The sequence below is a fragment of the Phlebotomus papatasi genome, chromosome 2 (genome assembly GCF_024763615.1).
Source record: "Phlebotomus papatasi isolate M1 chromosome 2, Ppap_2.1, whole genome shotgun sequence".
Taxonomy (NCBI): Eukaryota; Metazoa; Arthropoda; class Insecta; order Diptera; family Psychodidae; genus Phlebotomus; species Phlebotomus papatasi.
The window spans coordinates 105,212,123-105,229,909 of NC_077223.1; the positions used below are offsets into that span (position 1 = coordinate 105,212,123).

At 34.6% G+C, this 17,787-nt stretch overlaps 1 protein-coding gene across 2 annotated transcripts in view; it reads left to right on the forward strand.

Moving 5' to 3' along the window:
• Nucleotides 1–17,787, forward strand: part of LOC129800584 (BAI1-associated protein 3) — a 161,949-nt gene that overhangs the window by 127,335 nt on the left and 16,827 nt on the right. For both annotated transcript variants that reach the window (XM_055845074.1, XM_055845075.1), the window contains exon 6: nt 15,531–15,828. In XM_055845074.1, the coding sequence (XP_055701049.1) occupies nt 15,531–15,828 (298 nt within the window). The remainder of the gene's footprint in view (nt 1–15,530; nt 15,829–17,787) is intronic.

Genomic DNA, 17,787 nt, shown 5'->3' on the forward strand with positions numbered 1-17,787 from the left:
TTTTTCTTCGAATTGACTATAGGTGGCGAGAAGTGGTGACACCACTCTACCTTGTGTTAGCCGGGATTTGATATAAAAATAAAACGATAAGAACTATAAAGTAAAAAAAGAGTTTAGATATTGTTGTGAAAAGCTTAAACTTAAATATTTTTTTGCGCTTCTGATGACATCTGTCAAAGTATCTTTGACACATGTCAAAAATAAAATATTTAACAATCTTTTATAATTCCAATAATCCAAAGTGCAATATGTTATGGAACAGCAATTTCTGTACTCTAAATCATTGATTCTATGGGGTTTAGAGTACAGCATCTTGAAGAAGCAACTTTTAATCCACAATCCTCAAACTTGCAATTGGATGGGATGTATGCAGAGAGAAGCAAAGTTGGTTTCCTATTAAATTTCATATTTTCTCTTTTTGGAAATATAAATTAATTAAAACTCTCCCATATAACACAGAAAGAGGAATATTTTGAGGTTTTCCTTCACCATCTCAAAAGGACTCTGTGGAATTTTTGACAAAGGAATGTAAAAAAAGGGTTTGGTCATTTTCCAACTAGGAATTCCTACAGAAACATTAACAAACAATTAATCCACTTTACTTGTACAAATGGTAGTTCAAGCATATATATTTTCTAGGGCTTTTTTTGTCCTATTGTGGATATCAATTTAATGAGGAAAGAGTGACTTCCTGCGCAAAGTGTGTACGAAAATGTGAATGGAGAAAGTTTTAGTCATAGAGAACAAGCTTTTATAGTGCCAAAATAGTGAAGAGAGAAATTTGCTAAGTGCCGGAAAAAATGAGATCATGACCATGAATGAAAGTGAAAGTTGGCAAATTTCCAATTGCATTATGTAGCCTTGATTTGGTGATGTGTTTTCCATTCACTTTCCGGAGTCATCTCATTTAGAGGTCAAAAGGTCAATGAGGGAATTTAGATGTATTTTACAGAGAGGGAGTGTGAAAATGCTGAGAAATAAATTTTTAGATTTATAATAGGCTCAATTATTTTAATAAATAGGAATTTAGAAGTTCAACGATTCCTGCCGAAAATAAATATCCTTAATTGAAATAGATGCAAATTACCTGATAAATCCACCTGGAAATATTTCAACATAATCCATTTACCAGGCGGATGGGTGGTTTTAAGTCTTCCTAAATTGTGCTTCTCACACGGAAAATTTTCCAGACGCTCTAACGTGATGCTATTATTTATTTTGAAAGTATTAATTCAGGATTCTCGTGTTTACACAACGAAACAGCAAAATAGAGAATAAAAAGGATTCGGCGTTGAAAAGAAATTGACTTCTTTACTCTGAATTTCTGATCTTCTCAGCAAAATTGATGGGGATTTTCCTAGATTTGAGAAGAGAAAGAAAAATTCTCAAAAAAAATAGGAAAGAGGAAAAATATTATGAGGATTATAATCGTTTTAGGGGAGATGATGGCACCGCCATTTAATTTCCCCGCACCATATAAATCCATCAGAAAATTTCTCAATGAATTTTATGTGTATGGAGAGGATACACCTTTTCCTCATTTTCCTGACCGCACACAAAAAAAACAGCCCAAACCTGGGCAGAGGGAGGCTTTCGAGGTTGAGTGATTTAGGGTGTCGTGGTGATTTGGGTCTCGGATGTTTTGTGCGAGGGCGAGGATGGACTTCAAAATAGCGAGATTATAAAATAATTTTCCAAAAATAGACTGAGGTTGAAGGCATAACCGATTCCTCGGCCATTTTCGCCCACTGAAAATTGTCGTGTTGAGGAATGTACTTCAAACCCTCTCAAAATTGGTTGGGCTGTGCATAATTCGAGGACTCCAGGAGAGAGGGATGAAATGTGTACTGTCGGAGTTTATTTTCTCCATTTATTATTGGTCTGACCTCATTCCACGTGCGCATTGATGTTACCCAGAGAGTCGCAGACGTAGGATTGCCTGCAAAGGTTTTTCTTACCAGAAGTTGAGGGGTTATAATCCTATCAAAATATTTTGGAAATTTTATTTATTGCTCTTTTGAATTCTTAACACGAATTTCCAAAATTCCATTCTTTAAGTGGATTACCAGTTGTCGTACAAGTCGTCAGGCCTTACAGATTCAAATCATCATCATCATTATTTTCAACCGCTTATCCCTATTTGGGTCGCTGGCCCATGGTATCAAAGTTAACAGCTCACGCCTGTCGATCCTCTGCCACTTCAGGAAGATGCCCAAGCAGCAATTTTTTCTTAAAATAGTCTTGTAGAATTCCCTAAGAAAGGCACTATAGAACCAAAAATCTATTTATTTACTTATAACGCTCTTGCTTCCATCACTGAGATTACTATGAGTAAAGTGGCGCACTCTTAAGAATATTAAGAGCTGCTATGGGAATTTCAACAGAAAATTTTCACTTTAATGTGAGATTAAAATAACCGAGATCTTGGAAAGCGGGCAGAGAAGCACAACTGGTGGTGGTGGCCCGACAAGATTACTCTTGTTAAGAGTGTGTTGATGAACTCGTAGCTCAGGATCGACTGCTGTTCTGTTGAGAGCGCACCATCTAAGGCACATAAGTTTAAAGATGCACACCCTTCACCTCCCACTCAGAGGGCTAACCCTAAGGGACAAGGCACATTACGTACCCAACGAGTCTTTGGGAATTCAAAATAACGGCAGGGTCTTTAGCCGCGGAACCGATTAGTCTTACATTCGGCCATCCTGACTGGATCAATGACCTCATTGATTTTTGGTAGTTAATATAGAAATTTGAACAGAGGCCATGATCTTGGAGAAATAATAAACGGAAATGGAATGCCTATCGGTTCCTTATAGTGAGTAAGCGACGCTGTAATTTTATTCTCTTTTGTGTTTGGTCTTTGACCATTTTTACCTCAAACATTGCATTTCATTCCATTGTGAGGATTTCATATCAGATTTTGGAATTTCATTCGAGTCGATTAATTCATTTCGATCAATGTATATCATTCAAAATCGACCAAGTCATTACCATTGCAAGGCTTAGACAATTTAATTTCAAAATCCAATACCATTTAAGGTGCAGAAATTTAAGTTGCTCATATCAATACCAGCTAAGGTATAACAGTTATAGTTGCTCAATTTAATACCAGATTAAGGTATAACAGTTAAAGTTGCTCAATTCAATACCAGCTGAGGTATAAAAGTTCAGGTTACTCAGTGCGATGTCATCATAAGACATATGTTAAAGTTGCGCAGTTTGATACCATCAAAGGTATATGTTAAAGTTGACAGGTGCAATACCATCTAAGGTATATGTTAAAGTTGACAGGTGCAATACCATCTAAGGTATATGTTAAAGTTGGCAGGTTCGATACCATCAAAGGTATATGTTAAAGTTGACAGGTGCAATACCATCTAAGGTATATCTAGTTTACAGGTTCGATACCAGCAAAGGTATATCTTAAAGTTTACAGGTGCAATACCATCTAAGGTATATGTTAAAGTTGGCAGATTCGATACCATCAAAGGTATATGTTAAAGTTGGCAGGTTCGATACCATCAAAGGTATATCTTAAAGTTTACAGGTTCGGTGTAATCAGCTTCTATTCAATTCAATTCAATGTAACTCAACTTCAATTAGGTCAATTCAATTCAATTCAAATCAATTCAACTCAGTTCGATTCAAACACACTTCAACAGAAAGACTCAATTCGCTTTATCTCATGTCAGTAGTGAACTGAGTCGCAAACCTTTCCTGTCATAAATAATCTTCCCCAACAGTCAGTTTCGTCAAGTCGTAGTTGCGTCAATTACTCAATGATATCTTTACTTTATACTAAATCTCACAGCATCTGATAGCTAAATTATTGGAGACTCAAATCATTTAACAGGTTTCTTACTAGACTAATATACGGACTCAATCAGTAGACTTGTATTCAAATAATTGGATTCACATAAAACATTTTTTTTTTTATCATCTTATCATTTTTTTTTTTAGCATACGGCTAGACAACATCAACATTTTTCTTTAACTTTTCATTGAGTACTAAGTACGTGATTCACGAATTTTACTCAACCATGTTTAGAATATTTCCATATATATCATTAGCAGATATCCTTCAATATACATATCACTAATCCAAACATTCATTTAGATTTTTTTTCATTTCAAAGTATAAACTTGTGCAGATTTCATCTCTTCCCATATTACTTGCATTCATACATCAACCGCATAATAGACCATATAAAATCTCATCCTAGATCATCGATATTCGTTTCGCCTACGTCTGAATTTGATCGCTAATCTTAGAAAATATTTCTATTCTCTTAATAATTTTTCTTTTATTATCATTTCAATTTCATTTATTGTATAGGTGATCCCTTACGTAGTTTCTCCCATTAATTTTAAGTAGAATCAGTTCTTTTTTTTTAAATTTTACTTGGGCGTGTAACTACCTTTAATTCTTATTGTCGTGTTTTTTCTCTTCACTTTCCGTGACTTCATAGACATTTTCGATTAACTTCTAGATCATCTACTATTTTTCGGAATCACGGATTTCTTATTTTCATTAGGCATTGTTGAGAAATAAGTAATTCGAGCACTTTTATACAGATATTCCTAGCTTCAAATTAGATTTTTTTTTTTTGTGTGATTTTAATTGCGGTTTTCATTCCAGCCGGTTCAACAGCCACTTTGGTGAAAAGACTTCGACATTCTCGAAAGTCCTAAGTTATCAAAAAGACTTTTTTTTTTTTTTTTTAGTCTGGTCATTCGTTATTGGTATCTACATTCATGATTTTTTTTTAATTAATTGGAATTATTATGTATTGCAAGCAATTTCTTAAATAACGAATCTAAATCAACTGATCTTTTCTCTTTTCCGCTATCTCCTTTTATAATTCTGTTGCTATTCAATCTCGAAATTTATGTTCTGATGGCTAACGTGATATTCAAGTGTTATCAACAATTATAATTTAAATCGTTATACAACTGAGCTACATTTCCTTGGCTGTTAACGTAGAATTTTATAACAATAATTTTGTTTTGTTTGTATCTTACAGTATTATTATCCATCGAAATTCGTGTATTATCGTATATCAAGATCAACTAAAGTATTATCCTTGTTGGATTCTATTTTTTTTCATTACTTCAAGATGATGTTTATTTATAGCACAATTGGTTAACCTTTTGTCCTCATGCATTTTTTTTTAATTTTATTGAAAATATATCTCTTTTATTTCATTTTATATTAATTGAGACCAAGATATTTTCGTGGAACATTTTATGAAGTGAAGACTTGAAGCTTATGATTTCAATTTGATTAGGAATCGTTAAATTTGTTCTTTCTTTCAATTTTACTAGACTTTTTTTTTAAATAATAATAATTCATTCGGTAAGACAGCATGAAGGTTTTGATCTTCTTCGTTTTGTTCAATATTGTCCGTTTTCTATTCATTAAAATTCGAAATTTAGTTTTAGTATGGATATTTCAATTTCCTGTTTCATGGTTATTCAAAATGCTTTCGCGCCCGATTAATCCACTTCCAGGCATTGATTTGCAACGTTTTCTGATTTTTTTTTTTAAAGTTACCAATGCGTCATGTATTATGCCTTAAATGCTGGAACTAAGCGATATGAAATAAAATATATGAAATATGTTGTGATGTGGCAAACCTTCTTTTCGAACGAAATTCATTACTAATTTCTTTACCGCCCTTTTCTGTTATTTCCATATGGTTGACAATCATTCAAATTTATCAATTTAATATTTTTCCCTGACATCTAAGGCCGTTGCCTTTTCCAAAAACCGTCTTATTACTTTTCGGTACTGGACTTTTTGATTTAATTCCCTATACCACTACAATTTTGATAGTTTTCAATTCAATTATTTCATTTGTTTTGGTTAGATTTTAGTTTTATATAGAGCTGAACCGAATTTCCTTGATCATCATTTCTGACATTATCCTTTTATAATCTAATCATTGTACTCGTAATTATTTCATGGATAATTGCAATTCTGAACTTCTAACAATTCAGTGATCTAATTCAACTTTAATTTCCAAATTGATCATTTTCTTCGTACTCGAATAGTTTGAACAATTCTGACTTGTCGATGATCTTTCTTTATTTCTTTGAAATCACAGATCATTTAAGAATTTTCATCTTTATCTCCCAAACACTACATACTTGCTTTATTTAACAATCTTTCTATATACATGTACTTCAGAATTTATGTTGGGAATGCTCATATGAGAAGATCTGCTTTGCAAGTATTCAGCACCACTGACCAAATAATTTTCATGTATATTAATCCTGTCTTCTTGTTAATGTTCAGACTTCTATCACCGTGGAACATGCAAAATTTGTTATGCAGAATTATCCTATCTTTTTTTTTCGCGCAGTAATTATGTTTCTATTTTAGCAATTTGCTGACAAGATTTTCAAGTTGAAATCAATAAATCGTTACTTATTAAATCGCTCGTTATTGAAATTGTTTAAAGTTTCTTGAATCAATTTGTTGAAGCTACTCTTAAGTTCTTCAAAAATCTACTCTCAAAATCTGCAGATTTACTGAAATTCTTTTATTACCAATTTCCTTTCAACTATTTTCTGAACGCGTCCTTCTTTTTTTGAGTTCATTTATTACCTTATGCTTTGCCGCTCCTAATGGAAATTTTCTTTTATAGACCTTTCTTCTATCTTTTAAATCCAAACCATCTGGGGTCTCAAAACAATTTGTTAAGGATTGCTAAACCTCTTTCCTGTGTAATTATGTTGAAACTCTTCAAAGCTGTAAAATATTTTTTTTTTTTTTTGGCCATTTGTTGGGAATCCCCATTTTTCAACCCCTAATGAGCTCCGACCTCTTAATTTTTGTCATGTTACTAATACAATTCTTCGTGAATATGAATATCCTGCATTTTTTTTTTTTTATTTTTTAGTTTACGCCGTGGAATATTGTAGATCTTCTTTCTCATAGACAAAATTTATCATTCAAGAATTACTTCATTCATTTCTTCTTTATGCTTCCTCTTCCCAAAATTCTTTTAGCGAGGAAAACTGAAAAATATCTATGCATTCTCATTTTTCAAGCAACTTTCCATTCACCTTCAAGCAGTGGCGCCACTTACATTCATTCAATCACACATTTATTTCGCACATTTTTCCAGTTTTAACCACACATGGCTCTTAATTTTTCGTTTCCTAATCTTTTTTTCAAGCTATAAAATGAGATTCTTTTGGAATACCAAAATTTTGGTCGGTTTATTTGCCCATGCATTAGGAATGTTCCCTTTTTTTTTATTGCACTGGTAAAGAAAATGTGCATTTTTCATTTCACTCTACTTTCGGCCCTATCATAAACTGCAAAAATGAGGGTCTTTGCTCATTAGATCATTTGCATACATTTTTGGCATTTTTGAACATATTGGGTATATTTTATCGCCTCTCGAAAATACATTTTTTTCTTTGGGAATTTTCCTACTCTTTCAACTTTCTGTACAAAAATTTATAATGATCATGGAGTGATGCTAATAAATAGTTTTTTCGCGATCCTATCCTGAAGTTTCCACAATCAAATATTTGACACATTCCTGGGCATGTCGATTTTTTAACTTCTTTTTTTTTCTTATTACAATTCTATTCCATTTCCGCGAAGTTTATTTTTCTGAATTATATTTGCTTAAATTGAAAGCCCTTGGATTTATTCTCAATTTAGCTACTTGTTGAAAAATCTTTTATTATTCTCGTAAAACTCTTGTAAAGATCACAGAAGGATTCCCAGGGCAATTAATTCATGTTCTACACCAGTTTAGTATCTTCCCGAAGTTTAAATTTCTTTAAGATCATTCATGCTTTCTATTTTCTGCATTTGAACCCTTTTAACTGAAATTATTTAAATTCAATGTCTTATTTTATTTCCCAAATGAAATACTTGTAAAGATCATCCAAAACATAACACTCTAAAACTAATCGATCTTTGTTTCTGAAATTGTTCATTTAGCGACTTTTTTTTTTATCAAGGAGAGACTATTAAATAATTCTATTCTCCTATTAATGATTGGGAAATTCCTTGGAATGCATTCTGTACATATCTGCCAATAAATAGAGGGTTTCACTTATCTTGTTGCAATCTGCTCTACTTCGATGGACATTTTCGGCACGACCGTGTCAGCGGCATTCCTCCTTTCTGCATCCCCCTCAGAATGTTTCTTTTGGAGCTTCTCTCGATCTATGATCCTCCAAAGTCCCAAACGATCACATCTACATTGTTTTCTTAATCATTTTTTTCAAGTGTTCGGCTATATCACAACACCTTCATGACTAATACTCAAAATCACAACTCAACACTTTTTTTTTTCAAATTAATGTTACTTAATCGTATTTATCAATTTTATTCGCGCTACTGAGGGCGTATAATTCTGATTCCACTTCTGAATATGTGAGATTAAAATAACCGAGATCTTGGAAAGCGGGCAGAGAAGCACAACTGGTGGTGGTGGCCCGACAAGATTACTCTTGTTAAGAGTGTGTTGATGAACTCGTAGCTCAGGATCGACTGCTGTTCTGTTGAGAGCGCACCATCTAAGGCACATAAGTTTAAAGATGCACACCCTTCACCTCCCACTCAGAGGGCTAACCCTAAGGGACAAGGCACATTACGTACCCAACGAGTCTTTGGGAATTCAAAATAACGGCAGGGTCTTTAGCCGCGGAACCGATTAGTCTTACATTAAGTCTTTTAAAAGTGCACTAAAAGACTTGTCTAATACTTGGTTCTATAAGGCAGCTATTTTGCTTCTTGGGTGTTCAGGTTCGATCCCAAGGCGCTCCAAGCGAAACTCGATGTGTAAAACTTGAAGAACTTTCCCCAAGGGGGAGATATTAGGGTCGAAAGTGGTGTACAACTGAAAATGAAGTGCTTGGAAGTCTTTGGAAGTGAGAGTGCCCGAAAATAAAGTCTTCTCAGACTAACTTCGAATTTTGCAGACTATACGCTACTTTTAGCTCAGATTTTTAATTCGGGCGACAGTATACCGTCGTTGCGGGTGACTTTGCACGTTTTTTCGCTATTTTTCAACTTTGCTCTCTAAAAATGGATAGTTAAAGTGAAGGGAGGGGGGTTTTTGAGTAAAATTATTTGTATTCAGTTGTTAATGAATGGATTTTGTGCCACTAGCATTAATTTTATAAAATTTTACTATGTTTAAAAAAATCAAGAAAAAAGGCTTGCACTGGGGATATGGTGCGGGTGACTTTGCACTTTTTAATAAATACTAAAAAATCAACAATTTCTGATAATAAACGACAATGAAGATCTACACATCTAAGGGTAACATGCACGAGATCTGTAAGATGACATGATCGCCATCTTGATTTGACGTTTCTGTCCGCCATTTTGAATAACTGTCAAAACCTAAAACTGGTCCGATTGAGTTGAAATTTTAGTATGTTATAGCTGATGTCAAGACCTTTTCAGAACGTATCTATGTTCCAGTCTACGTCAAGTATTTACCTAGATACAGAGGCTCAAATTTTAAAATTTTGAAATCATCATATTTTGGCGATCTTTATTTACTAATCCTTAATTTTAAAATCTAAATGAAATGCCTCAGTAACCATTAAAAATGGTTGAGGCTTTTATTTTATATATTTATTTACTCTTACATAATTAAAAAAAAAATAAATGAAAAGTGCATTTATTATTTTTTTTATTTTTTCATTTTTGCAAAAACAGTTTTTCAGATCTTTAAATAATATGCTGTTATAAAGAAAAACATTACTTTTCTCTTTGTTTGTTATTTAGATCTCATCGCCTAACGATAGTACTGTCTTTTTTGTGATGATTTCGATAAAAGAAGCTCTCCGTAGTCCTGTATTCATGAAAGTGTCAAAATTTTGAACTTGGAGCTCTTGTATCCAGGCAATCGCTTGACCGAGGTCGGATGTTATATATGTTCTGAAAAGGTTTTGACATCAGCCAGAACATACTAAAATTTAAGCTCAATCGGACCAGTTTTAGGTTTTGACAGTTATTCAAAATGGCGGACAGAAACGTCAAATAAAGATGGCGACCACACCATCTTGTAGATCTCGGTCACTTTATCTTACATTATCAAAAAATTGGATAATTTTTAGCCAAATACTTCTATAATAAAGCTTTAGAAAGACCATTCCATGCAACTTTATAACATAAATCATGCGTTCTTAGAAAGATAATAGGGAAAAAAAATATTTTAATAAAAATAATCAACAAAATCGAAGTGGATTATTCTAGCCAGATAAATTTAGAATAGATTTGGGCAATTTACTACTCTGAAATCGATTTTAAAATTGCACCTTCAGATAACTTTTTCACGGAGCCGTTTTTTGACAAAATACCTATATTAGCATTTCATTGACTATTACTGAAACCACAAGAATCCTTTTGAGGATCATTGTACCTTACTTGGTACTTAACATATCCCTATATACTTTGACATGGTAGACCGGATCGGCGAAGACTATCAATAAGTGCTAGAATTGTTCAAAGTCTCACGAACAGCAGAGTGCAAAGTCACCCCCCGAGTGCAAAGTCACCCGCAACGACGGTAATTTAAAAAAGCTTGTTAACATTTTACAAGTTCTAAAGGGATAGCCGACGGTGGTGTAACTGAGCTAGGTTTTTCAGGACAATCTGTCCTTCCGGTGAGCGTCGGAATTTGTTGATCAAATCCTATGAATCAAACACACAAATTTTCCCAGAGCTTTCGACACTTATCGTGTCTTCCTCGGTGGCTGTTGGAGGAATTTTTTACTTAAATCTAACCAAATTCAAAACTGATGCATAAGAAAATAGAGGAATTAGTGGCAAAAACCCTAAAGAAAAGACCAACCAATAAGTAAGATAGAGGCCTTGTAATTTAAATTGAAAAATTTGTTACGATTTAAATAAAAATTTCCTCCAACAGCCACTGAGGAAGACACGATAAGTGTCGAAGGCTCTGGTAAAATTGTGTGTTTGATTCATAGGATTTGATCAACAAATTCCGACGCTCACCGGAAGGACAGATTGTCCTGAAAAACCTTTTACAAGTTCGGTTATGATAATGAAATCACTGGGAAACCTGGGCAGATATTGTGAGACTACTGCCACGCTGGGCAACGGGCTTGAAACCTTCAGAGACTGAAAGATGTAAGGAAGCATGAAAGAGCTTGTCTTGGGGTTACCGGCCTTTAAGACAGGTTCGAAGTATACCTAGACCTATGACTAGTCCAGGATAAACGGTCAGACCGGGACGGGTTCATTAATGGTCGCCGCCTTTAGAAGCCAATATTGAGAAAGGAATTGGCTGGGTTGTCGGTTTTGAGAAATTGAGAAATCCTTTTGATTTTGATGTTAGTGATATATGCTGGTCCGAACTGATAATAACGAAAAAGACTTGTATGTATAAGGGCTCGATTGGTCGCTGCCCAACTGGGAAAACCCTTCCGCCAATCTGGTGGACCGGTCAAATGTTGCGATATCAAGATTAGAATGTTTAGCTGGAACCTCTTATATCTAAAGATAGATATGTGATCTCTAAGTGACTAACGATAAGCAAATATTGTTATAGCCCAACGCAACTATAGAATTACACCGTTCAATAAAGCAACAATTTCTTCCAAGAAGTAAATCTAACTCGGCGCACAAGAAAGAGTAAAATCCAAAGTACAACATACTTTGCAGCGGTAGCGATTTCCCTCCTGATATGTTGCGATAAAGAACTTTTCTGGATCGATTTGTGACAGATGTTGTTGAAAAATGATCTAATTCAAATACAACAACAGCGGAAAGGGTCTTGGATAAAATAGCCAAGCTTGTTGCAAAAGTTGATTTACAATCATTACAAACATTACAAGTGTTGCTGGAAATTTGATTGAATTCCAGGGAAATTATTTCGGTTACTCCAATGCCATCAAATAAGCACTGTGATTAATTCAGTAGATTCAATGCCCTTCTTTCTTAATAAAAAAACGTCCAATTTTGGGAAAACGAAAATAATGCAACAAAAAAATGCATAAATAATGCAAAAAATGCCTTGCAAAATAAGGCGACTAGGGGGAGGCTTTGAACTTTCGCACACAAAAATGATGTTCAAGTTCAGTGATTTTTTCTGACTACCATGCAAACCGTATGGATTCTCCAACTATGCCAAAAAAATGTCTTACTTATAAGGTTCATAATCCCACCAAACAAAATCCCAGGAAATCCTTAGATTTTCCTCCAGAGGAAAATGAAAATTTAATGGCGATTTGTCCGATAGATGAATCAAGTTTCTATTATCGCACACGATTCACGCCATCATTGAACACCCCATTTTCACCGTAAATTTTGCACCGGACACTAAAAGTTGCACATCATTGTTTAAAGGGAACTCTAATCTACTTGATTAAACCATTTTTATAAGGAATAAAACATTTTAATATCACTTTTTTGGATCTTTTCTGAGAGATGTTTTATTGACATTAAAAACCATTTTTTTGCTTGATTCTACGAGAATTTCACTCCGGAAACGGTTAAATCTGATGAATACTTTCTTGAAAAGTCCAAATATCACCAAATTTACACGAATCAATAAGTTTTTAAAGCTAATAATTGACTAAAACTCTGCAAGCGAGAAGACCACACAAGATTCCACCATTCCTCCACGGAGTCGGATATGCACAAAAACGTTTGAATGCGCATCGCATTGAAGATTTCTCTGTTCCTGCAGCTGCAGGAATCGGTATTTAGCACAGATATTGAACTTCAGCAGGTGAACAAGCTAAAATTTTCACAAAACATCTTCTTACGGACAATTTCTTTTATTTGTCATGCAAAACAACACAATAGTAAGGTTATGTCAAAGATTGTCAAAGATTGTCAAAAGCCAGTTGTAAACTGTATGAGCTTATTGCAGATGTGATTCTTTCATTGCACATTCAGTTTGTGCAAGCTTGAAAAATATTTTTTTATTAAAGAAATGCAAAATTGCTTAATAATTACTCAACTGCAGCCTATTTGAGTCAAATTACTTCTTGTTCATCAACTTTACGATTTTTAAGTTTTCCTTTTTAGTGGTGGATCAAATCGGTAGATTACAATAGATGTGAATATGAGGGATCGCATCTAAAATGAAGTTTCTTGGAAAATGTTAGAGAAGCCATGTCTTCTATGTGCGATCGATGAATCTGAGTCAAGTTTGTGAATTTTGTTCCACCCACAAAAAGTGCCTGTTCAGCCTAAAAGATTTTTACATAAATCTGATTCCTAATAACCCTTCTACCCTCTGTGATAGTAGTTTTTCAGAAAAGTGATATTAATTCTGCACAATCGTATGAAATATTGCACAGCAAAATTACAGTTTTGGACCTGTTTTTATTTTTTGCTTCCTGAAACTAGGAAAAAAGGATTAGACTCTCAATTTTTTCAGGAAAGATGGGATTTAAGGCTAGCTATTACAATATATAGCCATATGTGAGATTCATACAGGAATATGGGAGAAATATGAAGTGTCTGAAGGTAGCGTATGTGCGAACGATCAAAGCCTCCCCCTACACTAAATCATGTTAAGGTTTTAATGGAAATTTCTCCAGAACCTAGAATATTTTTCAAATATTGATCCTTCAAACTATCATTTGCTTCAATCTCTATAAAATAATTTGGTTCGCAAAATATGGAATCCTTGAAAGCTTTTTAAAACCAGAAAGACTTTTCAACACAGTTTCAATAAACTTAGAAACGACAATACATTTTTTAGAGACTCTCTTTCCAAAAGTACCTAGCTTCACTAGTGTATTAAAAAATTCTTAGAGAGAAATTCAGTTGGTCATAAAGCACAAATAATATTAAAATACCGTTAGTATGCATGAATATCTGCCGCTAAAAATTCAATATAAGGGAAGAGTACCGGCGATCGGCAATGTTCCTCGGATCGTCAGGTTAATACCGTATTGTAGCTCCAAATAAAATGAATATTTAAAAATTATTAGCTATTTTTTACCATTTAACTCTCATAGGAATGCACTGTATTAATTGAGATTTAGTTTATAAAATCAATTTTCAGTAAGACACCTTATTAAATTCGTGACGATCCGAGGTACAAAGTGCAGGTTTGCAATTATGTATATTTCTTATTGCTTTATTGTAAATATTTAAAAATGAAATGCACAGATATAGATAAATGGATAATTAATAAACTAATTCGCAAAACCAAAAATACCAAAAAGTGTTTTGAGCCCTATATTTTTAATTAATTATGGAGCATGTCTCTTAATATTCCGATCTGTAGTGGTCTTCCCTTATAAGCAAAACCTCTTGAGATTTTTCTTTTAATTTTCCTAATAAATTAGACTTTTCATAATATTAAATAAATTATTGCTTCTGAAGTATGAGAAGTGCAAGAAGTGCTGGAACTATAGCAGCATTTTCGGGAGCCTTTCGAAATGCTGGAAGTCTAAAGAGCTCTTCCATATAAATTGTGGAAGTGTTTGGAAGTGGTGTACATATTTTCACCCTAATATCTCCCCCTTGACTTTCCCCTATTTATTCCTCTTAGTGTTGTATATGTCCCCCTTGAGGAGCTTTCAATTAAGTTCGGGAGGAAGAAAGCTCTGAATTGCGTTGCCTCTTTTGCCGTGTAGAGGCGAAGAAAAAAAATGACGTGGAGACGGAATCAGGTGCAAAAAGGAGTGATTGCCTACCTTAGTCGTCCCTTGAGAGATATTTTCACTCATACCCTTCGTAAAAAAAAGAATTGAGAAACATTTTGTGGTGGGTGAAAAGCTCACCCTCCCGCATATAGGCCATAATGCGTCTATCGTATGTGAACTTACACAATGGCGAAATAAAAAGCTCTGGAGGTGGAAAAAAAGCACTGATGGAGGAAATTTAATAGAAAAGACCGTTTAATTTCATCAAACCACGAAAATGGGGGTTTAGGGAAAAGAAAAAGTTGTATTGTTCTTTAAAAGGTCGCATTTGCAGGAAGTTTTAATTCCAGAAAAAAAATTATTTAGCTTTCAGGTTGTTTCTGGAATGGAATTTTTGCCGGTGAAAACCTTTGTATTTTTTTCATACCAGGAAAAATATCAAAAGATTACTATTCGTCATGGTTAAACTTTGCCCATCATTGTCGATATACGGTCCACATTTCACTTGTATACGGTGTTTGTATCATTATTAGCGATGGTCAGACCTCTTGTACTACCTTCCAACCCTCCCACTGACCACAGACATCTGCGGAATTTTCTTCCATTGGGGTTGAACTCTGTGGAGCGGTGTGTAATTTATGTTTTCTTGGTCCTCCTCTGTACTTTCCTTTTCTGGCTTTTCACCAGCTTTCCCCACTCTGTGGGTGGTGCTCTGGCCAAAGAACTTTGGGAATGGGGACCACAACCATAGACGACCACAATGTGAATTTTCTTGCTAAATATAGATGGTATTTTCATGCTTATTGCTGCGTTTTCTTGCAAAATGATGTCGATTCAAGGTTCCATCGTGTAATATCTGCGTGAAACATGGATGAAACATAAGGAGGAAATTGATGAAATCTTTCCTTTTGCAGGCTTCAGTGATCCTTATTGTATGCTGGGTATTCAGCCATGTGGAGCTCCTGTGTCACCCCAACCACCGCCAATGACCCCGAGGACACTGTCAGAAGCGGGAATGGACAACAATCTGGATTCGCCTCATGCAGATAAATTGCGAAAACATCACAGCTTTCGATTGAGCTTCAAACGCAAAGAGGGCTCGAGGCGTGATCAACGTGATTCCCTGAGTGGACCTGTTCCCGCCAAATTCATCCGCGCCACTTCCATTAAACCCCACACACTCTGCCCGAAGTGGAATGAGAAGTTCAAATTGTAAGTAATCTATAATTTACATCTAAAGCTGAGTTATGAGCAGAAACTTTTCACAAACTTCGCCTCAATCGATTGGGGAAGGAAGGGGCAGTTTCAAGCACGAAATTTAAATTGGGTTTTCAGAACATTTTACAAAGAGGTGATTTAAAGAAGAAAAAGTTGCAGTTGGATTTTTAGTTAGAAAAGAATGTTGAATTGGGAAATAGAGTGGAAATACAAATTCTTTTTAAATGGATGAATGTGTGAAAGTACCCCATTGCGGGGCAATTTTATGCAGAAGTGTGGCAGTCCCCTAAAATCGAACTCAAAACGAAAATTTAAGTTTTAGAAATAATTTTAATTCTCGAATTCCACAGAGAGAGTGATATAATCACTGAGGAAAAAAGAGGGTGCGATTAACTTTTTTTCCTCATAATTTTAACACTTAACACTTAGGTGTAATAATATATCAACATTTTTTAATGTTAATTTTACACCTTTTTAAGGGTAAAATTAACATGAAAAAGGGTAACTTTAACCCATAATACACCTAAAAAGGGTAATATTTACACCGATTTTGGATCAATACTGCAGGGTAAAATTAGCATTTCCGAAATGTTATTTTAACTTTTTCGGATTTCTATCAGTGATCCCTCGATTTCTTACATCCCCCTCCCTGCCCAAATTTCCACGTTTTTCAGACGATTTCTAAAAAATTATGTCATGCTGTTTGTCCGTCTGTGTGTCTGTGCGTCTGCCCGCCTATCCATCTGTGCATCTGTCCGTTTATCCGTCTATCCGACCGGTCATTACCACGCCTAGAGCCCAAACAGTAAGAGATAGAGACTTGGGATCTTCAGGAAAACCCCCATAAATCGACCTGGGACTATTAATATACCCTTCATATCTCCCCCACCCATACTATTTCCCTCCAAAACCATGGTTTCTGGCAGGGGGGTAACATTAGCTCTGAAAAATGCAACCACTTTTAGTGTATTTTTTTCCTGTTTTCGTACACATTTCACGAGATATCTTTAAAACTAAGTAGGTTGCCAATTTAAGGTTTTCGGTTGCCTATTCTATATTAAATTAGCTTTTATTTTGTATTTGTATTATTTGCTAATTCATTCCACAATGACAAAAAACAGCTAATAAACTCCAAAGTTTTTTCGGCACGGTAGAAATATATGGAAAACATAGGAAACGTCATGCCCCTGGTTTTTTTGGATTGCTCGAAAATGTATTCTAATGGCTCCACCACATCTTTTAGATTAGGAAAATTTCACGAAGTCGAAATTCGAATCTCTGTCTTTCTCACACGCTTTATATATGTCTATCTCATTCTTTCGTACTCTAATTCTTTTTTTAAACGTCACAACAAATTCAATTTAGCTCAATCGATTTTATAGTATGAAAAAATGGGGCGGACGTATACAAAGCATGTGAGAAAGACAGGGTTTGAATTTGGACTTCATGAAATTTTCCTGATCTAAAAGGTGTGGAGGAGCCATAAGATTTTGTTTTCATTTTTCATACGTTTTAGAGATAACCTGGGCAGGCATTTCAAGGAAGTTTTTTCAAGGTCAAAGCTTTAAAAGGCCCTAGGGAGCGCATTTCTCAATCAAATGATATCATGTTTGCACTCGTTGGAAAGGTCTTGGAATTCCTGAACAGATTCCAATCTGTTCTGAATCGCTAATGAACCGGCTAATAAACGATAACTAATTTTCAATTATATTACTCCAAAATTTAATTATATTACTCCTGAGGTATTTTGGGCAATATTTTGAGTGATTTAAGAATCATTTATTGTCAAAATGATTGAACGGACTTCTGTTTGCTTGGTACGTAATCCCAAGAAATTTTGTGTTTTTGCACAGAGAGCGACAATCAGAACAAGTGATTCCCAGCCCACAAATTTAACCCAAAAAGAGACAGGAAGAATTTCTGCCTTTATCCAGGTTTGAACTGGGGGCATTT